The sequence below is a fragment of the Pituophis catenifer genome, unplaced genomic scaffold (assembly GCF_029215685.1).
Source record: "Pituophis catenifer annectens isolate HBS135680 unplaced genomic scaffold, rPitCat1.0.hap2 SCAF_1, whole genome shotgun sequence".
In the NCBI taxonomy this organism is placed as follows: domain Eukaryota; kingdom Metazoa; phylum Chordata; class Lepidosauria; order Squamata; family Colubridae; genus Pituophis; species Pituophis catenifer.
Window position 1 is genome coordinate 198398432 of NW_027256881.1, and position 26391 is coordinate 198424822.

At 42.5% G+C, this 26391-nt stretch overlaps 1 protein-coding gene across 1 annotated transcript in view; it reads left to right on the forward strand.

Annotated features, from left to right (window-relative positions):
* Positions 1-1591: 1591 nt before the first annotated feature.
* ABCB11 (ATP binding cassette subfamily B member 11) overlaps positions 1592-26391 on the forward strand; it is a 93889-nt gene continuing 69089 nt past the window's right edge. Inside the window, exons 1-6 of the mRNA XM_070938321.1 lie at positions 1592-1635; positions 14507-14601; positions 16750-16771; positions 18007-18060; positions 19904-19952; positions 21638-21876. Of these exons, the coding sequence (XP_070794422.1) occupies positions 14526-14601; positions 16750-16771; positions 18007-18060; positions 19904-19952; positions 21638-21876 (440 nt within the window). The 5' untranslated portion in view covers positions 1592-1635; positions 14507-14525. The remainder of the gene's footprint in view (positions 1636-14506; positions 14602-16749; positions 16772-18006; positions 18061-19903; positions 19953-21637; positions 21877-26391) is intronic.

Here is a 26391-nt window from a genome sequence, read left to right on the forward strand (position 1 = left end):
AGTCAATCAATATACCTTCAGGTTTATGAAGGAATTGATTGTGTGGGGGAGGAATTTAAAGAGAGACACAAGCAGCTGATTTAAGATCTTATTTATTGCGTTATATACAGTAGAACCTCTGGTCACGACCATAATTCTTTCCATAACTTAGGTCACAACCTGATTTGGTCGTGACCCGAACCTAACCAAAATTAATGCAAAATTAATGCAGCGCTTACAAAAATCCCCGATTTGGTCGTGGTTAGAAGCGTTCGTGACCAGAGGTTCTACTGTATGACACAACCAGGATTATTAATACCATAAAATGCCACTATAATCTCAATTTTACCCACATGATATTCACTTTGCTTTGTTCCCAGGGCATGATTTAAAGGAGAAAGGTTAATCCCTGCATTCAGTCCTTCCTGTTTGATTCTGAAAGCCGATGGTGGCATTACAGGACAGCTGAAAGATCCACAAGAGTATAAAAATAAAAGGAGAAATCAAGGGACGTGACTGAATTCTTTCTGTGTTTGCTGTCATGAGGCGTTTGGATGAATGGCACACTAAAGGAAGCCTACACAGCCCAGAGGAAATATTGAATTCCAAAGGGAGTAAATTCTCCCCTGGGGAGAATCTGACTTCTGGATCTCTTTTTTTTTTGAAGTGGGGGTTTTTAGATTTTAAAAGAAGATGGAGCTTTTCAGTAAAAGTTGGCAGGTTAATTGTTCAAACGGCAAATGGAAAACAAGAGCATGGATATGCTAATTTCCCCAAAGGTGTTTTTTAAACTTAGTTTTCAATATGACCTACTGCAACACAGGTAATCCTCAGCTTACAACCGCAATTGAGTCCAAAATTTATGCTGCTAAGCGAGACATTTGTTAAGTGAGTTTCCCCCCATTTTAGACTTTTCTTGCCACTGTTGTTAAGTGAATCGCTGTAGTCTTTAAGTTAGTAACACAGTTATAAAGTGAATCTGGCTTCTCCATTAGCTTTGCTCATCAGGTCACATGACCCGAGGACACTGCCACCATCATAAATATGAGTCAGTGGCCAAGCAGCTTAGTTTTGATCACATGACCACGGCGCTACTGCAACATTCGCAAGTATGAAAAACAAGTCACTTTTTCAGTGCCATCGTAACTTTGAACTGTCATTAAATGAACTGTTGTAAGTCAAAATGTTGTCATTTTCAAAAGGCAAGAGGGCACTGGGAGAAATGTCAACCTTCTAACTTCATTTTCATGTTCTTACAGAATTGAGTGGCAGTAGCCTGGTATGCAATGTAATGTAATAATTGCTGGAGTGAAACAGTAGAAAATTCATCATTTTGTCTTCCCTGGCTTGAGAATAAACATTTCAATGCATCTCCTTATCTACACCCTCCCACCTCCATCCTAAATTGGCTATTCAGCTGTGTGATGCAGCGGTCAAGTTAAAATTCTACATGGGATGTCAATGAACTTGGGTGACTTTGCGGCTACTGACCTATAGGTAAATAATCATGGGCAACATTGGAGGCTCTATTCCTGATCCCTAAGTTACTATGCAAAAGTTGGTGGACATTGAAAATGAACAGACGTATTATTGGTTAATGCGGCTGCGTTGGAATATTTGATACTTATTTCTTTTTATTTTTCAAAACCTCATTTGGTGAGTAATATTTTTTTTACTATTATAGATTTAGGAGAAAAATAATGTTAAAAATAGCACACCTTGAACAAGTTAAAGGAAATCGTTTTAAAATTATTGTGACCAGATTCTCACAGTCTTACTGTAATTTGAAGGAATAAAGGTGCTTGCTCCATTAATAGTGTAAAGTCTGTCTTTTTTTTTTTTAAATGAACTATGAAATTCTGTTTCGTTTGGATTAATGATATTAAGTAAGAGAGTGGATAGAATGGATAGGTTTTCCAAACTGTTCCTTTAATGACAGGCAGTTGAAATATCAATGAAAACATCTTCTAAAATATACTTATGCAGTAAGACCACATCAGGAGCATTCCGTAAGAATGGACTTACTTACTTAGAATATTTAGTTTTGTACTGAAAAGCCATTGACTTCTTATTTTTAGATGATATTAAAACAGAATTATATATTATGTGTGAAATGGAGGATCTGATGTTTTCATATTTTAAAAATATGTATGTGCTTGGGGGGGGTCTGAATTAAATGGAGAGGTTGAGAGGTTAATTAAACTTCTAATGTGCTACTATTGGTTGCTCTTGATTGGTTCTTATCCTGAATTGCCATTGAATGTTTTTATATTGTTGTTTATTCTGTATTTGGAATGGTTATGTTGTATTAACTGCTCAGAACTGCTTTTGTGAGAAGGGCAGCCATACAAATTGAATAAATACATAAATAAATAAGACAGCCTGGATGGTGACGTTCCTCTTGCATTATTCCCCACATCTAACCCATCCTTTTATGTTCATTCCTGAAAGGAAAAATAACTCATAATCTACACAGTGGAATATTTTAAAGAAATCAACATAGTGTCTTGGATACTGCATTTCTATTATTATGTTATGCATTTCAAGAGCCCAAGGAATAACAATTCAGACCAAAGGGTCAGGCACATTTATGTGGCAATTTAAATGGTTCATTTGTCACATACACATTCAGTGTATGTAAATGTGTATGTGTGTGTGTGTGTGTGTGTGTATACACACAATAATGTACACACACATGCAGTGAAAACATTCGCACTGCGTATCTTGTTCTGGGTTCATACATATATACTCATATATACTGAGATTTATATCACTGTTGGGTTTAGTACACGCTATCAAGTTGGTGTCAACTTTGAGAGATTATATAGACAGAACTTGTGTAGGACAATCACTTCCCAACCTGGCCCTTCAGGTCGTCCAATGTTACCCCCAGTGTTGCTGGAATCAAGTCCATCCACCTTGTTGTTGGTTATCATCTTTCTTTCTATCTACCCTTTGCAACATTATGGATTGGCAAAGAGAGCCAGGTCCAAAAGTGTCCAAAATATGATGATGAAAAGAGGACCACTTGCATTAAATGCCATGACGGTGAGAGGGGGTCAGAGAATTGGCTGTAGGCTCTGACAGATCAGAACATCATCCGTTGCCCTAATCACAGTGTCTTGCATAAGATGTGAGATTGTGTGAGGCATAGATAGACGTACATACATTCACACTAGTTAACCTATTGCTTCAGTTTTATCAATCCCGTGCCCTGACTGACTGTGCCACTCAGTCATGCTATGTTGACTCAATTAACTTTGATTGATCTATTATTTTTTTAATGTGTCAACAGTTCTGATGGGCTGGCTTTCTTGTTTTGGCTCCCATCCATAGCCTTCCCTTCCCAACCTATTTCTCCATTCGTGTATTTTGCTTTAAACACAGGGTTCTTCCCCAACTGTAGTATTTAGCCTTCTCTCATTCATGCACTAGATAGATGTCCACACAAACCTGCTATTTATGACAGAGTGACTCAAACGGTGCTATCCCTTTCTGTTGCAAACGCCATCACTTCTGGGTGTGCATGAAACTTCATGATGCATCCAGAAAAAAAGGCAGGGCTTGTATCAACAGATCATAATGTCATTTTCGTCACTCTGGCTTCCTTGTCTCTCCTGTGGACGTCATTGTAACCATTCCTCTTTTTTGTTCATTTTTTTAAAAAAACAGCTTCTGGTTTGTTTGTTTTTAAAGTTGTCCTTGTTGCTAGTGTACGTTGTTACCATAGGTCAGTGTGTGTGCCTTAGGTAGTTTATTAGGCAGCATTGCACACTGCTTTTGGTTCCTTTGCCAGACTAGCATCCAGTAAGAGGCTGAGCAATGAAGGCAGAATATAGATGTCCCAATTTGCTAGTAATTGCTTTCTGAATTCTATTCTCTGTCTTAAGTTCCCTTTGGCCAGATAGAGTCAAAATGGGGGCTTTAGAAATAAAATTTGGATTTGAGCAAGATCCTCCTTTCAGCCAGCAGATATGTTGTGTCTGAGCAATTGGAGTACAGTCCAATGATTGTGATGCTGCCATATTTCAGTGCACAGTTTCTACATCAACAAGCTCTAGCAAATAATGGAAATAGAAAGGGTACCAGATAGACAAGCATGGACTCAAGGATGCTCTGTATGGAAGCATCTTCAAATTCCGATGCCTCCAACTATTATCCCTTTCCCAATTCTTAGAAGCCATTTTGAGCCCTGGAATCATCTCTTGCAAGGCTCATTTAAAACCCTGTTTAAAAAAATAAGAAGAGAAATCATGCAACACATTGGAAAAGATTTAGGGCAGGGGTGAAATGCTCCCGGATCAGACCGGATCAGCCGATCCGGTAGTGATGTCGGTGGGTGGTTCGGAGAACCGGTAGCAAAAATCTCTGGGCCCCTCACCCATGCTCACCCAATTGCCCAGTCGCCCGCTTGCCGCTTTTTTTAAAAAAATGTTTTTAAAAGGTTTTTAAAAAGGCTCTGACGATCACAGCTGAGCTGCGAGATCGTCAGAGCCTTTTTTTTTTTACTTTTAAAAGCATTTTTTTACAACCTATTCGGCTGAATAGGTTCTAAAAAAATGTTTTTAAAAGTAAAAAAAAAAAAGATCGCACGCCACAGCTGATCACCCCCCCCCAGCGTGCTGTTCTACTTACCCCATGCCTCCTTTTGGCATGCACTGCATGTGCACACACCTCGCATTTGGTGCGTGATGTGCACTGCGCATGTGTGCACACAGCACGCACACGCAGCCAGCAAACCGGTAGTAAACCAGTTCAGATTTCACTACTGATTTAGGGCATTGTGTTGTCTTCTGCTGTCCAACTGATTGAGGTTGTGTGATCAGCAATTAGACTTATCTGTGTTAAACATTTAAAGAGAATGAGTATATTTGTGAAAGGGACAGGATTAAAAAGAACTAAAGAAACAAATAAATTGCAAAAAGAGAGAGGAGGGGTTTAAAAAAAATAACATATATTTCAGCAATGCAGTTTCTTGGTAACCAGAGTATGGAATTCAGAACATTGTAAAGATATTTATTGGGAATGATGGGCTGGCTGGAAATAAGAATGTCTTAATCAAATGACGAATACAAAGAATTATTGGATAATCCTTTATTGGATTGTTGGAAACAGTATAGAAGCGATCTGAACAAATGCTTGTTGTGGCTTAAAAACAGAAAATAATATTTTGAGAGACCTGTGTCTATTCCAGCTAGACTCAGACCCAGCATTTTACTCCATCTTGGGTGAAACTTTGGTCACTATCATCAAAAGAGGGAAGTCTCAGTGTAACACTGTTAGGAGGGACAATATGTTCAACAATATTCTGCTAGAGAAATTGTATCCATAGAGCTTATTTAAAACGATTTTTTAAAAAACTAAAAAAAAAAAAAAAAAAAGAAAAGAAAAAGGAGAAGAGGCTTATGGTCCCATGACTGGATTACTAAGAAGATGTATTTTCCTAACCCGCTGGGAAATTATAGATAACATTTCTTGAAGGGTGATGATGCTATCAGGGAGGAGTTGGTTGGTTTCCAATTGAAACCATACCATCATTTTTTTAATAGTGGGAGGATAAACAGGGTGCCTTTGGGACGCAAATGATTCTTGTTTTCCATCTTGAAAAAACTTCCCATGTCAGGAAATCGGCTCTTTTGCAGCCAGATTTCAAGGGTGGAATGCAAGGCGTTGACTCCACCCTGCACAAAGTGTTACCCATCAAACATGGCAATCTGCATCTGTGCTCCGAAGCAGGGGTCTCCAACTTTGGCAACTTTAAGCCTGGCGGACTTCAACTCCCAGAATTTGCTGGCTGGGGAATTCTGGGAGTTAAAGTCCGCCAGGCTTAAAGTTGCCAAGCTTGGAGACCCCTGTTCTGAAACACAGCAGAAAGATAACCTTGAGGGGGGTTGGGAATAAAACTTTCCTTAAAGCAGCACACAGTGGAAATCATACATCATTCCAGTGAGCTCTGGGGTTTTTTCTTTTTTCCAAATCATGCTCCAGAATTGAAGAATTAATTAGATCAGACTGTTTTGGGGTTTAGGCTATTTTGGCAGCCCTGGCTTGGACAGTCTCTGCACCATCCCTTCACTTGTTTTGAAAAGGTAAGACATGCTGCCTTTAGGAAGCCAAATTTGTGGGGGGGAAAGCAAGCCTCCACTTTTCCGCTTTTAAGTGCAGATGAATAAACCAAGCATGATTTATGGAAGGCTGTCTGAAAAAGACAAAGGAGAACTGGCCAATATGGAATGGATGTGGACATCTTGGAAGTCCGTTTTTAAACAATCCCTCATTTTGGAACATTTCAATTGTTTCTTACTGGGATTAGTATTTGCTCTTGGAGACAGCGGTGTCTTCTCTTGCCAAAGCAGTTCTAAAGAGAAACAAAAGAAAAATCAGCATCAGGAGAGGATTAAAAAAAAAACCTCAAATAACAAACAAATGGCAAAAACAGAGATGAGGAAGTAAAAAGAATAAATAACATACATTTCCAGCAATGTAGCTTCTTGGTAACCAGAGTATGGAATTCAAAACATTGTAAAGGTATCTATTGGGCAATGAGGGGGGCTGGCTGGACATATGTAAGAAAGTCAAGCCATGTCTTAGTCAAATTAAGAATGCAAAAGATTATTGGATAATCCTTTATTGGATGGTTAGAAACGGTATCGAAGTGATCTGAACAAATGCTTGTAGATGTCAGGTTTCGGTGCTATCTTGAATAAACTTCATTCTCAAGCGCAAGCTGTCTAATGAACCATTTTATTTTTAAGAATAGCAGAATCCGACATTTCTGACTCAAATTGCAGCCAAACTGGCCCCTCCTTCCAACCCCCTCCTCTTCCGCTCTCCAACCCCCAACGTCCCATTGGCCATCATACAGATCCATCTCTACATCCCGGCACGTTCTTTTCACAGGAATGCAGCCCCCATCCTCGTCTCCCAGGAAACCCTATCTGTACATTCAAAACTAGGTAAAAGTTCATCTCAGCAATAAATCAAGCTTCCGCTCTTTCTGCTTCAACTTGTTATGTCAGCGCTGGAAGAAAGCCTAATTTGGAACGCTGACATCCGGCCCCTCTCCCTTCACTTCTGCGACATCACCTATCCCATAGGGAAAACACAACAAGATTAGTCTCATCAGCCCCTCCCTGGCTGTGCACCCCCCCTCCCGGCTTTCCCGGGTGGTCTGCATGGAATTTTGCTATAAGGCGATCAGCTTGAATGTTTGTGCTCTTCACCCAGGAAGCCTCTGACAATGGGTAACCCTTCCATTTAATTAAGTACTGAAGGCGCCCCCTGTGCCATCTTGAATCAAGAATCCGCTGCACTTCATAGTGCGTTTGGCCCCCAACAACCAGGGGCCCAGGGGGTTCACGTGGCGTTGGCCTTAAAGTAGACCCCACTACAGGTTTTAGAAGGCTACTGTGAAAAACGGGGTGAATTTTCCCCAAAAGCCGTGGCAACTGCAATTGCACTGTAACGGGGTTGATTATTTTTATTATAGGAAATGGTCCTATAAATTTTGGGCCCAATTTCCTGCTCGGGAGTCTAAGTCTCAAGTACTTGGTGGAGAGGTAAACTTTCTCTCCAAGCTGAAATGGTCTTTGGGGAGTTCGGTGCTTGTCTGCTTGGTCCTTATAAGATTGAGCCGCCTTTGCCAGCGCCCTCTTAACATTTTCCCAAGTTTGTCTCAACATTGCCATCCAGTCGGTCAAACTGACTGAGGAAGGGGGCTCCCTCGGGTATTCTGGCATGGGAACAAAATCCATGCCACTCACTATTTTGAACGGGGTTAGCCCCGTGCTGCTGTGGACAGCATTATTATATGCAACCTCCGCAAAAGATAGGAGGTCTGCCCAATTGGACTGCTGGTAGTCGACGTAGCATCTTAAATACTGTTCTATCATAGCGTTCAGTCTTTCTGCCCCCCCATTGGTGCTCGGGTGAAATGCTGAGCTGAGCCCTTGGGATGAACCTATGGACCGTAGAAACTCCCTCCAGAACTTTGCTGTGAACTGGACCCCTCTGTCGGAAATGATTCTCCTGGGGACTCCATGTAGGCGGTAAATGTGTTTCAGGAACAGTTTGGATAACTGACGGGCTGAAGGCAGTCCACTACAAGGAATGAAGTGTGCCTGTTTGGAGAATAAGTCTATTACAGTCCAGATCACTGTATTTCCACTGCTCCTCGGTAGGTCTACTATAAAGTCCATTGCAATCTCTTCCCATGGTCTTGTTGGCTCAGCTACTGGTTGCAACAGTCCAGGCGGGCACCCTGGCCTTGTCTTCATCGTGGCACAAATGGTACAGCTTTTTACATAACTGTCTACGTCCTTTCTCATATGTGGCCACCAGAACTGCCTTCGTACTAGGTGCAGAGTCTTTAGGAACCCGAAGTGTCCTGCTGGTTTAACATCGTGGCTCCTCTTGAGAATCAGGATGCGTAAACTCTGTGGGACATAGAGCTTTGTCCCCCTCCATGCTAGTTCATCTCTTTTTGTCAAGAGATGTTGATTGTCCCGATACCAGGGGTCTGTCAGCATTTCATTTTTTAATTTCGCAGTTAAGTCACTTGCAAGTTGGCCTTGCTGGTCACGTCGTTGCCGTCTGGTTACCACTTGGGCCACAGCTTGGGTTGAGGGGATGATGGCATTCACTACCTGCTCCCGCTCACTGTTGTATTGGGGCATCCGGGAGAGGGCATCAGCCAGGAAATTTCTCCCACCTGGGATGTGCTTAAGCTCGAAATTGAAACGATTGAAGTATTGTGCCCACCGCACTTGCCTGGGCGACAGTTTTCGTGGGGTTTTTAGGGCCTCTAGGTTTTTATGATCAGTCCAGACTTCAAATGGTTTCTGGCCTCCCTCTAGAAGGTGCCGCCAGGTCAACAAGGCCCACCTTACTGCAAACGCTTCCTTCTCCCACGCCGCCCATCGCCTCTCCGTATCGGTGAGTTTGCGGGAGGTGTAGGCGCAGGGTTGTAGATCACCTTGGTTGTTCTTTTGGAGTAACACGGCTCCTACTGCCACATCACTTGCATCTGCTTGGATGACAAAAGGCTGTTCTGGATCCGGGTGTCTTAAGACAGGTTCTTTTGCGAACAGTCCTTTTAGCGTCTCAAATGCCTGTTGGCAGGTCAGGTCCCACTGTAGGGGTTGTCCCGGGCGAGGTTTCATCGCTGGGCTTCCTGTCTTTAGGAGATCTGTCAAAGGTTTGGCAATCTTCGCGAACGAGGGGATGAATTGTCTGTAGAAATTCGCAAAGCCTAGAAAACTTTGCAGTTGTCTGCGGGTGCGAGGGGGCTGCCATTGTAGAACTGATTGGACCTTGGCTGGGTCCATCTCTATCCCCTCATTTGATACTCGGTAGCCCAGGTAGTCTAGCCGTGATCGGTGGAAATCGCATTTTGGCAGTTTGACATATAGGTTTGCCCGTAGCAGTTTTTTCAGTACTTGGCGGACGAGGGGTATATGTTCGTCTATGGTCTCCGTGTAGATAAGAATATCATCCAGGTAGACGAGGACCCCTTTGTAAAGGTGTTCATGTAAGACTTCGTTTATTAACTGCATGAACACTGCCGGGGCTCCTTGCAATCCAAAAGGCATTACTTTAAACTGGAAACTACCCAGGGGGCAGTTGAATGCTGTTTTCCATTCATCTCCTGCCCTTATGCGTACTCGGTAATAAGCTTCTCGAAGGTCTAGTTTGGTGAAAACCTTCCCTTTAGCTAGGTGGGCTAACATGTCTTTCATGAGGGGAAGGGGGTACAAGTTGTGTACGCAAACAGCGTTGATACTTCGAAAGTCGACCACCAGTCTCATGGAGCCGTCCTTTTTCTCTTTAAACATGACTGGCGCCGCTACCCTTGGTTTCACTGGCTCAATAAATCCCCTTTGTAAGTTTTTGTCTATGTAGTCCCGCATTTCCTGCATTTCTCGGGGCGTCATGGCATACATTTTAGGTTTGGGTAGTTTCGCTCCTGGGATAATCTCGATGGCACAATCGGTCTCGCGGTGGGGGGGCAGAATGTCACACTCGGCCTCGCTGAATACTCCTGCAAGGTCTTGGTACTCCCTTGGGATCTGGTTTGCGTTACAAGCGGTGGTGGGTGCGGCTGCCAATTGCTTTGCTGCACCTTCTGGGAGGGACCCTTGTGTTGGTGGTGTTTTCTTCTGTAGTGGAGGGCTGCTTTGGGGTTTCAGCATGGGAGGGAATTCTTCTGGTCGGGGCGGCAGGGGTTGGGGCCCCTTTGCTATTCTCAGCCTGCGGGTTCCCTCTTGCCACCAAATGATTGGGCCCCATTTGTCGAGCCATGAGAGTCCCAATATGACTGGTTCTGTCATCTTGGGGGCTATTATGAAGCGGATTGTCTCCCAGTGATCTGCGAGTTCTAGTCTCACGGGTTCAGTCAAGTGTGTGGCGTACGTTCCTCCCACTAGGGACCCATCAACTTGCTCGAAGCGAATTGGTTGTTTGAGCTGTTTAGCTCGGATTCCCAATTTTAGAACTGTGGGTAGGTTGATTAGGCACCGTGTGCTACCCGAGTCTATTAGGGCTTGGAAAGTCTCTTGGGCCCCTGTTTTGGGGGCTGTTAGGCGTATGGGGAAAAGAAAAGGATGGACGGGTCCACTCACCATCGGGTCATCCTCGCCTTCGTCTTCCGTGTCATAGGGTTCAGGGAACTGATCTCCCTCATCTGGGATTCCTCTGGTTTCGGTCAGATGAGTGAAAAACTCAGGGATTTGGGGAGCTTCCTGCGGTACGTGGGTGACACGCTTGGGCCCTCGTTCCGGTCGTGCTTTGGGCGGTGGAGCTGGTCCCGGTCTAGGTGTTCCACATCTTGCTGCTATGTGGCCGCTTCCCCCACATCTGTAGCATTTCAGTGGGCTCCGTGGGGCAGTTGGTCTGTAGGAGGGCTGTGATGTTGGGGTTTCTCGTCTGTTGAGTGGCCCCTGGTCTGGTCGGCCTCTCTCCTTTCCCTCTGGTGGTTTTGACGTGTCACTCGCCCGCAGCCCTCTGTCGACTTTTATCGCTACCCGGAACCATTCAGCGAGTCGGTTTGGGATGTCACGATAGGCAGTCACTTGGGAAATTCTTTTATCTAGGCTTGTTCTAAAAAAATACACCAGCAATCGCTCTGGTAGGGGAGGCAGTGTCCCAATGACTCTCCTGAATTCACGGATATGCTCTCTGATAGGCTTCCCCCTCTGCATTAGGTTTCTGAGCTCATCTTCCACATAGGGGTCCTCCTCCTCCTCCTCATAATGGGCTCTCAATAGTTGCAAGAACCCATCCGCATTTTGTAGCTGGGGGGCCCTGTATTTGTAGAGTGATGCTGACCACCTCTTTGCTTCTCCCTCCAGCCCTTCCGAGATGGCATTCACTAGGGCTCTGGGGAAAGGGTAGAGGTGTCCGAACCGCTCTATGTATATCTCAGCTGAATCGAGGAATTGGGCGAGGTTGTCTGGGTCACCATCGAACTTCCCTCTGAACTGGGGTGGCTCCTCCCTCTCTGCCCTCTCCTCTCTGTGCTGAGCTCTGGAGGGCCAGCCCTGGTGTTGATAGTCCTCTGCCTCGTCTCTCATCCTGGGGTGGGGAGGTGCTGCCTTGTCTGGGCTTCGCTGCCATTCCCATCCCCAGCTTGCCCTTCCCAATTCACTTAGGGGTTTTTCTTTATCTTTTACCTTTGCAAAAGGGGATTCCGTCTCTAAGGCTTTTGGCACAGTCCCCAGGTACTTATCTGCTTCACGTTTCTTTGCTTGAAGTTCTGCGGGGAGGGAAGGTGAAGAAAGTTGAACCTTTGTATTTTCCAAGTTGGCTGGAATCACGACCGCTTCTGCTCCTCCCGTTTCTTGAAGCAGGCTTTCCTCCGATAGCTTGGCTTCAGCCATAGTCCCTCCGACCAGATGTCTGGGAGGGAATGGGATGATTTAAACTCAGCCAGCCTGGATTTGGAGGAGAGTTTGGCTGTCTGTCAGGTTTCGGTGCTATCTTGAATAAATTTCATTCTCAAGCGCAAGCTGTCTAATGAACCATTTTATTTTTAAGAATAGCAGAATCCGACATTTCTGACTCAAATTGCAGCCAAACTGGCCCCTCCTTCCAACCCCCTCCTCTTCCGCTCTCCAACCCCCAACGTCCCATTGGCCATCATACAGATCCATCTCTACATCCCGGCATGTTCTTTTCACAGGAATGCAGCCCCCATCCTCGTCTCCCAGGAAACCCTATCTGTACATTCAAAACTAGGTAAAAGTTCATCTCAGCAATAAATCAAGCTTCCGCTCTTTCTGCTTCAACTTGTTATGTCAGCGCTGGAAGAAAGCCTAATTTGGAACGCTGACAGTAGAATCTATGGCTTAAAAACAGAAATTAATATTTTGAGAGACCTATGATTATTCCAACAGAATGGAGCTGATAGGAAAATCTAGGATGAGGGACAAAAATGTTTAGTTCACCTGTTGCACAATGCTCTCATGTAGGGTTGGTTTGGTTTAAAGCAACATCTGGCATTTGTGTTGTGGTTAAATCTTACCACCGTGTATAAAGTAGACCAATCCTAAAATATAAAGTAAAAAGAATTATAGTAATTATGCTAGCACACTGTTGGACTGCCACAATGGTTCAATTCCATTAAGGCAAGGATAAGTAACCTGCTCTCTTCCAGATGTTTTGAATGATAGTTCCCATGAACCTAGTCATGATGACAAAGAGAAAGGATTTGTGGGAGTTATTTAGAAGCAACAATTTATCTATCAATCTTTTAAAATGGATTATTTAAAGTGAGTGAGTGATGGGTCTCTTCCAGTACATTTCATCAGGTGTTAATCATTTACTACTTAAAGTATTGGAAATACAGGATGCAAGGGCATGTACTGTACAACTGATTGTAGGATCATTGAAAAGAGACAATTATTCAGACACAAGCCCTTCAAATTTACATGAAAATGTATGGAGACAGAGTAGGCTAAAAATTGCTAATTTTTCCCCTGGTACAGTTAAATATCAATTCTATTTATAGATAGTTTAATGCTTTTTTTTTTTTTTTGGTTAAGTGCTGATTGCAAGTGATGTTCAACTTTTTAATACTCTCTGACATTTACCTGAAACTGCTGGAAGAGATCATCTAATGAATGGGGTTTGGTGATGTACAAACGTACTCCGTTGTACATCACCATCCTGGACCACACAGGTGATATTGTCAACATACTGTCCAGTTTTGGTCACCACACTATAAAAAAGATGTTGAGACTCTAGAAAGAGTACAGAGAAGAGCAACCAAGATGATTAGGGGACTGGAGGCTAAAACATACGATGAACGGTTGCAGGAACTGGGCATGGCTAGTCTAGTGAAGAAAAGGACCAGGGGAGACATGATAGCAGTGTTCCAATATTTGAGGGGCTTCCACAGAAAGGAGGGGGTCAAGCTATTTTCCAAGGCACCTGAAGGCCAGACAAGGAATAATAGATGGAAACTGATTAAGGAGAGATTCAACCTGGAAATAAGGAGAAACTTTCTGACAGTGAAATCAATCAACCAATGGAACAGCTTGCCTTCAGAAGTTGTGGGAATTTCATCCCCAGAAGCTTTCAAGAGGAGACTGGACTGCCATCTGTCAGAAATGGTGTAGGGCCTGCTTGGGTGGGGGAGTTGGACTAGATGACCTACAGCTGGTTGGGGTGAAACATACCGAGGGTGAACCCTGAGAAGTTGGAGTTAATTGTTTGTTCATTATGAATCCCTTACATTTTCATTTGTGTCCCTTGATTGGGATAGTACTTATAGATGATGCTGGACAGGCAAGTTGAGGGGGGAGCTTTGCCCAACACAACAATTACAAGCATTACCTGGGATGAGAGGATCTCACAACAGTGACTTGTGTCCTTATCACCACTCTCCTGAAACCAAAGACCACTTGGAAGCTTCAATTAGTATTGAATGTGATTGCCTAATTGTTGCCAGAAAATTACCAAGATGAGCACAGTACACTTTGTGTCCTGGGCCTCTGCCCTGTCTTCCTGTTAGTTACCTTGACAATTCAAAGTGTTGGCTTTGACTTTTAAAACCCTATGTGTCTTGACACTGAGATATCTCCAGGACCATCTCCTCCAGTCAATTTCCCGAGAAAATCTATTAGCAAACCCCATTTCTGGGTGATGATAGGGATGGAAGTCTGCAGATGTAGCTTTTTGGTGATATGTTGATGCTATGGAACTCCCTAGACTGAAATCTAATCAGCTCCTACATTGTTAGTTTCAGAAAACTGTTTAATTCCGTTCAGTTGTAGATATCACCTATTTTACTGCTTTTTGATAAGTTGAATTATTTTATCCATAGTTCAGTTATTAAATATTGTTTTTAAAGTTATTTATACCATGGATGTTTATTGTTGAGATTCAACCTACTAACAGATTTTGATTCTATTTTTTAATAAATAAATGGCTGTCACAGAACAGCGAGAGATCTTTTAGGAGTATCAAAGATCATTGTATGATTTGGTGTTAGCCTACAACAGAATCACAATTTCTTCGATTTTTGTAGGAGTCGAAAGAAACGAATCATGCCTGAACCAGTTACTTTGTACAGTATTAAGAGAATTGGAGAAGATAATTTGGCCTTTGAATCAAATGAGTCACGTAAGCTTTTGAACTTGGAACACTTCTTGACTTCATATAGTAATTAGTAAACCTGATTTGTTCATAGCATTCCTTGATTATGGTTTATTGTATGGTCATTGTTTATTACAATAAAGTACCATTAACAATAGATTAGATCCTAATTCAGAGGGAAATAAATAAATCTTCTCCCGTTTGGTCTATTTAAACAAACGTGTGTTGAATTGGATGGTCATGAAAAGGCTGATTGCTAATTTTTGGCATAAATACTAGTTGTCAACTGCTTTCAGGGATAGAATAGTGCTCGCATAAAGGAAAACAACAAAACAGATCAACTGATTTTACTTAAACTTAAAAAAAAAAACACCTCTCAGCCAGAGGTGGGTTTCAGCAGGTTCTGACCAGTTCTGGAGAACCGGTAGCGGAAATTTTGAGTAGTTTGGAGAACCAGTAGTAAAAATTCTGACTGGCCCCTCCCCCATCTATTCTCTGCCTCCCAAGTCCCAGCTGATCGGGAGGAAATGGGGATTTTACAGTATCCTTCCCCTGCCACACCCACCAAGCCACGCCCACCAAGCCATGCCATGTCCACCAAACCACACCCACAAAACTGGCAGTAAAAATTTTTGAAACCCACTACTGCTCTCAGCAGTTTTTTAAAGTTGCATCTTCTCCCAGAAGGGCACTTCCATGTTTTGCATGAAAAGTCCATGCCCTATGAAGCATATTTTTCCCTTTAAATCAGGAGTGTCAAACTCGCGGCGACACATTGTTGTCATGTGACATATCCCAACTTTTCCCCCCTTTGCTAAAATGGGGGTGGACATGGCCAGCGTGTGATGCATCCAGCCCACGCGCCACAAGTTTGACACCCCTGCTCTAAATTCAAAGTCCTGTGCAGGCCCTGTTATTCACATAAATGTATACATGTAAATTGCGGTAGCCATTTGACTGCAGTGCAGGATAAATTCACAGTGACATGCAGTATATAGACTGATTTTGCTTTTTTTTTTAAAAGTGCCATTATCTTTATCAAACATCTAGCCTTAAAGATATGAGTATTATCTTTAAACTCTTAATGGCTTGGAGTCCAGGTGTTTACTATCCACCTGCCTGGTTACCTAGCTAGGTCAGTAGAAAAGGTCTTTTTAAGGACCATCTCCAATGGTGGTATTCAGCCGGTTCTATCTGGTTCTATCCAGTCCGGGTGAACCGGTAGTTGCAGCTGTGGGAGGCTCCACCCACCTGCCCGACATCATCATGTCCCATTTTTGACACTCTGCGCATGTGCGGAAGGCAAACCTGACCCTCTCCCTTCCCTACTGCCAAAACTCTGCCTGCCTTTTACACTAGAATGGGCCTTCTCCTGAGAAGTTCTCAGGTAGAAGGAACTCCCTGGGAAGCTGTGTTTGGCCCAATATTCAGGAAGACAGAAAAAAGACATCTCTTTGACCAAACTTTTAATAGTTAATGCATTTTAATGTTTAATTTCAACTCCAATTTTTACTGTATTAATGTTCTCATTATATATATATATATATATTAACTCACTGTTAAATCTTCATGATTATTTAACACCCCATCCCCCCCAAAAAAGCAGGGTGGATATCTAAAATAAAATGCTTTATAAAATGGACCGAGTTAGATGTTTGAGTAGGCAAAGACAAGGTAACTGAAAGCATAAGGAGTCTGAGGAGGCGTCAGACAAGGATTTTTGAATTAGTGGAATGTGGAAAGCCAGTTTTTCTCTTATCTCAAAAGTGCTTTTTCAAAAGGCAACTGAATTGTTTTTTCCTTGAGGAAGTAGTTTTCCTCCTACTTGAGGAAGAAGAAGTAGTTTTCCTCCCACTTCTCTTAAAAAGACAAAGGTCAAAACTAAAATCTGTGTTGTTTTTCCTCCCGCATAAGGAACCAGTTTAGTGAAACCGAACCAAAACTGAAGATTTGGTCTTTTCTGATTTTTCAGTTTGGTCTATTCTGATTTTTTTTACAAAAGTCATGAGTGCACAGGTCAGGGGAATCCTCAGTCAAACACTGCATTGCATTACGAAAAGATCAATGGAGTGAAAAAAGCTAGTCTATGCATATAGCAATTGGTAGGGAGAAAGAAAAATATCTTGCTAAAGATTTCACTTCCATATTAACTTCCATGTATTTCTTCCCCAACAGATAATGACATCAGCAAAGCAAAGTAAGTCAGAGCTCTAGAAGGATATAAAAGTGAGACTTGCAAAACATGTTGGATGTGGAGCTTTTAATTCTTCCAGATCTCATCTACTCTGGCTATTTCTCAAGACATTTTCTCTGCCTCCTCTTCCTCCTCATCCCTTCCCTCCATCCCTTGGTCGCTGAGCATGCTCAACATTCAACCTTTTTATTCTAAGCTGTTTTGCTCTGTGCCAGATTCTTGGTTCCTCTGAGCATGTTGGGTCCCACACCTTGTGAAAGACCTGTGCGAGGACTTTGTTGAGGCATTTTGTGCAATGCAAAGAGCCTATTCTAGGGCATTCCTTAGCTAGGAATACCCTTCTATATGTATATGCCAGGGGTGTAAAACTCAATTTCATTGAGGTCCGCATCAGGATTGTGTTTGACCTCGGGGGGGGTGGGGGGTGGGAGGGGCCAGGGTGGGCATAACCAGCTTGACGTCACTCGTCAAGGCTCCATTTTCGGCTGCAATGGCCTCCTGAAGCCCTCTGCCAGTGAAAATGGAGCTTGGGGAACTGTCAGTGGCCCACCCGGGTTCGGTTTTCACTGGCAGAGGGCTGCAGGAGTCTGTCATGGCTAAAAATGGAGCTCGGGAGAGTCACGCAGAGACACCATGGGCCGATCCTTCGGTGTTTCCAGGGTGGCCCCATGGGCCAGATCTAAGCACCTCACAGGCTGGATCCAGCCCGCAGGCCTTGAGTTTGACACCCCTGGTGTATGCCCTTGCTTCAACCCACTATCTGCAATGAAGCAGCTGTTTTGCTCTGCTGTTTAGAAGCCGGAGCCCTGTTGCTCAGCTTCAAAGCAGTGCTTTGTCCAAATCTTCACCAAAGTGAAGTATTCTGTTGGAGATTTGGACAACCTCTCACCTCCTTCCTACTCCTGCCAGTTTTTCCGCTGTGCTCAACCTCCATCAATAATCAGCGTGCCAAGTGTGCTAAGCCTGGCCCTGAATACCACTCTTTTGGGGGAATAAAAACCATACTGAAACAGGCTTTTGATTAAATTTAAAGCTCATTCTGAATAAAACTCACTTTCTTTGTATTTCAAGGCTTTTCAAATAATATTTCTTTTAAAGATAATATTCTTATTGAACTCTAACACACACTCACAAAGCTGCAGACTATATTTGGAGGAAGATTAACGGTGGGATTGACTCTGAACAGAACTGGACCATTAATCTTGCTCCCAATGAGAAAAATGTATTGCTTTTTGCAGGAATTTTGGTGGGAAGAATGAAGCCTCTTCAAAGAACAATGCAAAAGAACACAAGTAAGACAAATTTTCTTCTTTTCTAAAAGTGCATTTGCTTTTCATTTCATTGATTTCATGCATTCCATTAAGCTTTTTTTGAGAGAAGGAGGCAGGATGGAATAATGCCAAGAGAGTAAAACATTTTAATATGGTAATGCAAAATATTAAATAGTCCTCATACAGATGCCTGAACAGGTTGGCTTCTGCTTAAAATATCAACCCATTCTTTAAAAAACACTCTTATCCTTTGAATCATAGCCTTTGGACTAATTATCTACTGCATCTTCCTCTTTCCCTGGAAAAAGTTGCCTGCGTGTCCTTATGTAACCATTCAGTACGTCAATCATTTCCCTTATCTACTTCAGGCTTAAGGCTTAAAAAATCATAATCAGAAGACCTCTTTGTTAGGTCACCGAGTCCAACTATTAGTTTGGTGTGGAAAAGCCAGAGCAATAGCTTGACTCTCCTCTGAATAATTGTTCGGTTCCTGAAGTACTCTTATCATGAAGAAGTTTTTTCCGATGTACAAAATTTGTCCTCTTGTAACTTACAAATCTAGTCCTGCAGAAAATCAGTGTTCTTTTTCTACAAGATACTTCTCCAGAACTCAAAGAGTGCTATCATGTCATCTCCTCAGCCTTCTTTCCCCAGATCCTTATTAGGACTTGTCCTCTATTTTCATTTCGTTGCCTTCTTCTGTTCTAGTCGGTATTCAGTTTTTTTTTAAAAAAATATCTGGAGCCCAGATTTAGCATATTAGATACTGCCCACTTTCATATAACATGGGACAATTACTCCCCACAATTTGGAAAGAGAGGTTATACTAATGCTTCCTAAAGTTCTAGTGTTTCTCCAGCTGTTTCAAATTTGCTCAAGTGAAGGCAACCACAGAATCACTTGGGACAGCAGTAAGTCCCAGGAGTAACTAATATGTAAAAAGTTTGAAAAGTAAGGAAGTTGAATAAGAATGTAAAGATATGAATCGGTGATGATGATGCCAGTTGTGGGTTACTAATTTGACCTTTTCAGAAAATTTCAACTAATCTCTTCAGATTAGATCAATTTCCCCAACCTGTTATTTCCCCATTACCTGATACTACAACTCCCATAATTGCCAGCCTATGCAGCCATTAGCAAAATTCCCCTTTGATTTTAATATGCATCAACAAAGTACTTCCTTCCAATAAGTTACGGCTATCAGAATAAGGGAGTAACTCTTTCATATATTACTACAAATGGTTGATTGTTCCATCAATTAACTGATGAGATCCGGGCACCTGGGAAAACCGAATTTGTACAATGATTCTTAGGCATTTTATTTATGAAGCATATTTCCATGCTGCTGCAATCAAAATGACTTTCAGCAGATTGCAAGAAAAAAGGTACAATTTAGAATGTGCCCAGTGCAACAATAATACAACAAACACATGGTAGTACATAAAACTCCATCTCAACTCAAGGAACGGCTCCCTGGAGCAGTTCAGGCTTTAAAATTCCCTTAAACCCAATAAAGAGGGAATTAGCCTGATCTTCATGAGGAGGCCATTTAACAGCATCAGGGCTGCCACAGAAAAACAGCATCTCCTGTCTAACCTTATGACATTTGTGACAATGTCCTTTTTTTTATAAAAACATCTATTGCGGGTTGTCAGATTTGAAGCCAAAAAGGAAGGAGCTTCTCCATCTCTTCGAAATATTTTATCTGCAGGATTGATTTGAAGGGGAGTCATCTGTGAGGCAAAACTGCTAGTAAGAAAACATTGTCTTCCATCTTGGGATGTCTGAAGAAGGTTCTGGCAGATCTACTAGAAGGAGAGAAACCACATGTATAATAATGCCCCATGTTTTTCTTTCTTTGAAGGATACCAGACAAGAAAAAAGATGAGATTCGAATTGGATTCTTTCAGCTGGTAATAGCATTCCTGGTTGTCATTATTTTTCACATACAGCATGTTTCTTGAGAGCAAGGTTCACAAACTTTCCTATCAAGTCCCACCAGTTCATCTGTCGCAGAACCTCGTCCAATCAAAATAGAAACAAGAGTTCAGTTTTCCAAGAAAGTACTTTGTTATTATATTTAAGAGGGCCATCTTGGTTGGAGGTTGAGGCATCAGGCTAGAAATTGGAGTTCTGGACCCCCCTTAGACAAAAAGCTTTCTGGGTCAGTCACTTTCTCTCAGCCCTAAGAAGGAGACTACGGCATAACACTTTTAAAAATGCTTGCCAATGACTTGTCCAGACAATCTCTGAGAATCAGATACTCAGGAGCCTGAGTGGCGTAGAAGGCTAATGCCTCCTACTAAGGTAGCACTTAACATCCAGCTGCCTGCAATTATTGCAAGTTCAATTCTCACCGGGCTCAAGGTCGACTCAGCCTTCCATCCTTTCTAAGGTGGGTAAAATGAGGACCCGGTTTGTGGGGGCAATAAGCTGACTTTGTATAAATATACAAAAGTATGAAGGCTAATGCTTAACGCATTGTAAGCCGCCCTGAGTCTCCGGAGAAGGGCGGCATATAAAAATAAATAAATAAATAAATAAATAAATAAATAAATAAATAAATAAATAAATAAATAAATAAATAAGAAAGATACAATTGAATAGAAAGATACATGTATGTTTGTGTATGCATGTATACACATTCTGCACAGTCTGTTAAGTGTGTATCTAACCTGAGTTCCTGTATCATCAGTTGTGAACCATGGTATCAAATCAAGGGGGTGGGAGAAGAGAAGGGAAGCTCTTCACTTGCTCAAACCTTAACATTTACAGCAGTGGTGGGATTCAAATTTGTTTATTACCGGTTCTGTGGGCGTGACTTGGTGGGCGTGTCATAGCTTGGTGGGCGGGGCAGGGGAAGGATACTGTAAAATCTCCATCCCCTCTCCACTCAAGGGGAAGGTTACTGCAAAATCCCCATTTCCTCCCGATCAGCTTGGACTCGGGAAACAGAGAATAGTTGGGGGCAGGGCCAGCCAGAGGTGGTATTTACCGGTTCTCTGAACTACTCAAAATTTCCGCTACCGGTTCTCCAGAACTAGTCAGAACCCCCTGCAACCCACCTCTGATTTACAGACTGAAACCAGACACAAAACAATGACAGAAGTCCGGCCTGGAAAGTGGTTTTCAGAATCAAAAATGAAATCCCAGTCATTTCACTACACAAAATCAAGTCTCTTTTCTTCCCTAAATATTTTACTTAGCATCTGTGAACAACTCTTCACAGTTACAACAGTGATGGGAAAAAAAAATCAATTTTCACATTTACAATCTTTTGCAGGTCTTATAAAGCAAAAGAAATATGAAGATTGTAAGCATAGTGGTGATTTCACTTATCAACAACCACTTCAGTTAATGACCAAGTTGCTGGGCCTGGTTTGTGGTAACTAAATGAGGATTATCTTTACAATTATCTGTGTGGGAGAAATTTAATTGAGAAGGTCCTCCTCTGTTACAAACTGAAGATGGGAACAGGGATCTGTTACACCTGAAAGGATACAATGCTAGATCATGAATAAAAATAATGGATTAGTAATGTAAAAGCAAATGATGTGAAAACTACTGATGAACAAACCCTGCCTCTTATTCCTTACAGTTCAGATTTGCTTCTTCGGCTGAGATACTGATGATGGTTTCAGGGGGTATCTGTGCCATTCTTCATGGAACAGCCCAGCCAGCCATGCTGATTGTTTTTGGGATCATGACAGACACATTTATTCAATACGACATTGAAAAACAAGAGCTGAACGACCCAAACAAAGTGTGCATGAATAACACAATAGTTTGGATTAACAACTCCCATCATCAGAATGTCAGTAACGCATCAAGTTGTGGGTGAGTGAGCACAAAATATTTTCAGTTTTATCAAATGGCGTTGGCTCAGTTCTTCAGGAGTTTATCCGGTGGGTTATCTAAATCAGCAAACGATTTGGTCTACTTTTGGCAGATAATTATTCTGTTAAACTGAGTGCTGGATTTGCAGCCTCTGTGGTTAGAGAAGTTGATGTATTAAAAACGAAAGTGTCTGACCACATTCCACCTCATTTGGGTTTCAAACAGATCTTAATCCTTCTCCAAAGACAGGAGATATTGCTACTTACTCAAGAGTTGATAAGCGCTTGTGTTAATAATCTACGGCCACCTACACTAGCATTAAAACTTAGAAGAACTATTGACTTTAACAGAAGATTTCAAAAGGTTGCATTGCGCGATCACTTTTGAAAGGGTTGATGATTATCCTGAAATAAAGAATGTAACAGTAGCAGAGGTGGAAGGACCTTGGAGGTCATCTAGTCCAACCCCCTGCTCACACAGGAGACCTGTACTAGGGATTCGAACCACGGAACTGCCGAGCTTTCTGATTGATAAGCTCAGTGTCTTAGCCACTGAACCACCTAGATTCCTGTCACCTTCCCCCCTCCCCCTCAGTTTCTATTACCTTGCAGAGGAAGTAAGAATAATACATCTAGTGCATTAAGACTTCAGGGTGTGTCCTTTTAGGCTCCAACTTCTAAAGCCACAGTGTAGAAACTGATCATCGCAGAACAACTGGATCCGAGATCCAAAAACCAGACTAAATGTGAGGTGCATTTTGTTATGAAAAAACTTCAAAGGAGTGACTTGATTCAGTAGTGTAATTGAACCATCACATCAAAGCAGTTTGCAAACCAAAGGGTGGCTTTGCAGATTTCTATGCTCCCTATGGTTGTCACAGACGCTAGGCATATTGCAATTTCAATTCCGTATGCGGAGAAGCTGAAGAAGGGTTGACTAGTAGAATCTAAGTTTCTTCTGTGTTTATGGAGATTCTCAGTCATCCAGGTCATGGTTGACCCAAAAGTGCTTTTTCAAGAGGCCACTGGACTTTCTGGTTATTCGTTGAAGACCTTTCGCTTCTCATCCAAGAAGCTTCTTCTACTCTAGCGCTGAAGAAGCTTCTTGGATGAGAAGCAAAACGTCTTCAAAGAACAAGAAAGTCCAGTTACCTCTTTAAAAAGCAACTTTCTTCTGTGTTGTCATGCCCCCGTTGGAGCCTGAATCTGTGGAGGAGGACAAGCCAGAGCTGGAGCCGATGGAGATCGAGGGGCCGGCTTTGGTGGCTTTGGAGGAATGTGGGAAGGAGCAGGCTGAGGCAGCTCAGGGCCCCTCACGATTGGGACAGCTTGTTAGCAGGGAAAAACAGGGGCAGGATGACCGAGAGAGGGTAAGCAGTGGACATGAGGAGCGACAGAGCTTAGGCAATCAGCAAGGACCACCCCCTCCTGATCCCTGAGCATGGAGAGTGGAGAGAAGGTGGGAACAGCGCAGGCCGACCTGATGACTCAGGAGGAGAGCGCCCCACCCCTCTTCACTAGGCACACCTGGGGACTGAGATTTAAGGAGACACTGTGGGAAGGGGCATTTGTCGGAAACAAATGCTGAATTGGTAGAGTTTGATGTGCCGCTACAGACATTTGGAGTTTGCAGAATTGCTTGCTTCTTCCTTACTTCGTGGACTCAGTGCCTTGTTCCTGACTTTGTGGACTCGTTTGTTTCTTGTTTCATGGACTTATTTCCCTTTTCCTTTGCTTTGCTGGACTGCACACAGCCAGAGGCTGCCGTGTGTGTGTGTGTGTGTGTGTGTGTGTGTGTGTGTGTGTGTGCGCGTGCGCGCTTTGCTCTAGGACTTGCCAAGAATGTGGGAGCATTTGGAGAATTTTGGAGAATTAAAGGGAAGTTTGAACTCTCAGCTGGCTGTGTGGCCTTCATGCCTTGTCCCAGGTCATCACATCTATTGTGGTCACCACAAGCCTTCACTTTGCTTTCTCTTGCATTGATCAGATGTTAGAGTGGTCCTGTTCGTTCTGCCCACTTAACTGTTAGCACTCTGCATATAGTCTCAAGACTGATTAGTACGTACATTTTGAAAGGGATATCCATAACTGTGAAATCAAAATCCTGCCCCTTTTTACTGTGTTTGTTACAAATGTAAAAGTGGTACCCAACGTCTTGTTTTTTTCATCCACTCCCTGTGGATGCTCTTGTTCTTAGATCAGATTTTGAGTAGGGCAATTTCAGTCTTTGGAAAATGCCTGAAAAGAATAGCAAGCTAAAATCAAACAGGTTTGCCCTGGAATCTTTTATTGCAAATTTAAATGAAAACACGGTGGGTCCCTTATTTGCCAAAAGACGGAAAAAATTTCCATGGGAACTAATTATTAATCACATTGTATTGTTTGCAAAATAAAACAAGCTGCAGAGTTTGACAAAGAAATTCAGCAAACAATTCAAAAATTGTTATTTCGTACAAACATCTTCAAGCCCTCATTTAAACAATCTCCACTAAAGCTGGAACAACCAGACTAATTTAGAATACTGGGGGAGGCATAATCTTTGGTCCCAGCCTTCATTTTATTACTATCCTAAGCTTCCTTTTAGGCAAGAGTGACAGTCCAACCTCTACCATCTTTATAGAAGGAAAAACAGAACACAGACAAAAATCAAAACCTTTTTCTCCCCGAACCTATCTTGCCATTTTCTCAGCTACTATCTCAGGCAACAAATCAACCAAATGATTTTCCATTCTTCAACGCTTGCAGAAAGGGAACCGGTCATCTCCCAACACCCTATCTTGACTTCTATCGCTCCATGGAAATCAACTTGATTTGGTTCAGACTGAAGATCAGAGATTCAAAAAAAAAAAAAACCCACCAAAGAGGTTGTAGAAAAAATGTTTTTAAAAGAAAAAAAAGCCTCTGACGATCAGGCAACTCAGCTGGGATCGTCAGAGGCTTTTAAAAGCATTTTTTTTAACAACCTTTGGTTGAAGAGGTTGTAGAAAAAATGCTTTTAAAAGGCTCTGATGATCCCAACTGAGTTGTCTGATCATCAGAGGCTTTTAAAAGAATTTTTTAAAAACCTCTTCAGCCGAAGAGGTTGTAGAAAAAATGATTTTAAAAGTAAAAAATAAGAAAGTTGGCCATGCCCACTCAGTCACATTGCCCACCACCACCAAGCCATGCCCACAGAACCGGTAGTAACAAATTTTACATTTTTTATTTTTATTTATTATTTATTATTTAAATTTATATTTCACCACTGCCACACGCGTGCCCCTAAAGCTCCGTTTTCACTGGCAGAGGGCTAGCAAAACAAACAAAACAAAAAGAGAAATGTTTCCTCTTTTGCATTTGAGCATCCAAGAAGGGACAGGAAACGAGAAAGGGAAAGAGGAAAGACAAAGAAAAAGAAGGAAAGATAGGAAGAGAGCAAGGAAGGAAAAAGAAGGAAAGAGGGGAAGGAAGAAGAAAGGAGAACAAAGAGGAAAGGAAAAAGGAAGGAAGGAAGGAAGGAAGGAAGGAAGGAAGGAAGGAAGGAAGAAAGGAAGGAAGAAAGGAAGGAAGAAAGGAGGGAGGGAGATTATAATGAGAGGGAGGGACGGTCTGAGGGAAGTCCCGCCTTAGCACTTGGCCTGTGGCCACGTCCCCCCCCCCCACGCCCCCCAAGGTCAAACACAATGAAATCGAGTTTGACATCCCTGGTATAGGTAGTTGAGAAGATGCTTGGAAGAGCAGTTAGACAAGGATGAACAGGGGGCTTCAGGGTTTAATGGTTTGGGCAGGTGTGAAATTTACTTACCTTCACTACCGGTTCACAAATGTGAGTGCTTGCATGTGCCTCCTCCACACATGCACAGAGCCTTCTGTGCATGTGCAGAGAGTCAAAAACTGGACATGATGATGTCTGGGCGGGTGGGCGGAGCCTCCCGCCAGCGGCACTACCAGTTCGCCCGAGCCAGATAGAACCGGCTCAACTTCACCAGTGGTTTATGGGGTTTTTAAAGCACTATTTGTATGTCATTTTTGAGGGATGAAGGATTTGCTATAACTGTTCCGGAGTTGGTTTAAATTTAAGCTTTTTTCTTTGAAGGACTAGCTTTGTCTCTTTTAAATCATTGATGCATTAATATGCTGTGATTAACATTATAATCCATTGCTTAGACTTATTTGGAATGAGGGAGTGTGAGTTGCAAGAGAGCAAGCCTTATCAATTCATTGTGAAAGGAAGATCAATGATAATGTTACACAAGATTCTAGAAGCTTTTTTTTGCTGTGGTGGTAAGAGGGCATGGTTTAATTAGGTCAAGCCTCACAGATTAGTTGTATTCCTTGTGGAAATAAGGACACATGATTAATGTAAGAACAAGCTCTTTGGTTGTCCTGCTTCTAGAAATAAAGACTGTGACTTAATTGTCATCCTACTCTCCCAAGAACCTGAAGCAACAGTAAGCATATTGATAGTTTTATTCATTCCAACATAAGAGAACGTTGAAAGGAAATCATTAAAAGTTAGGAGTCTGTTTGACATCGA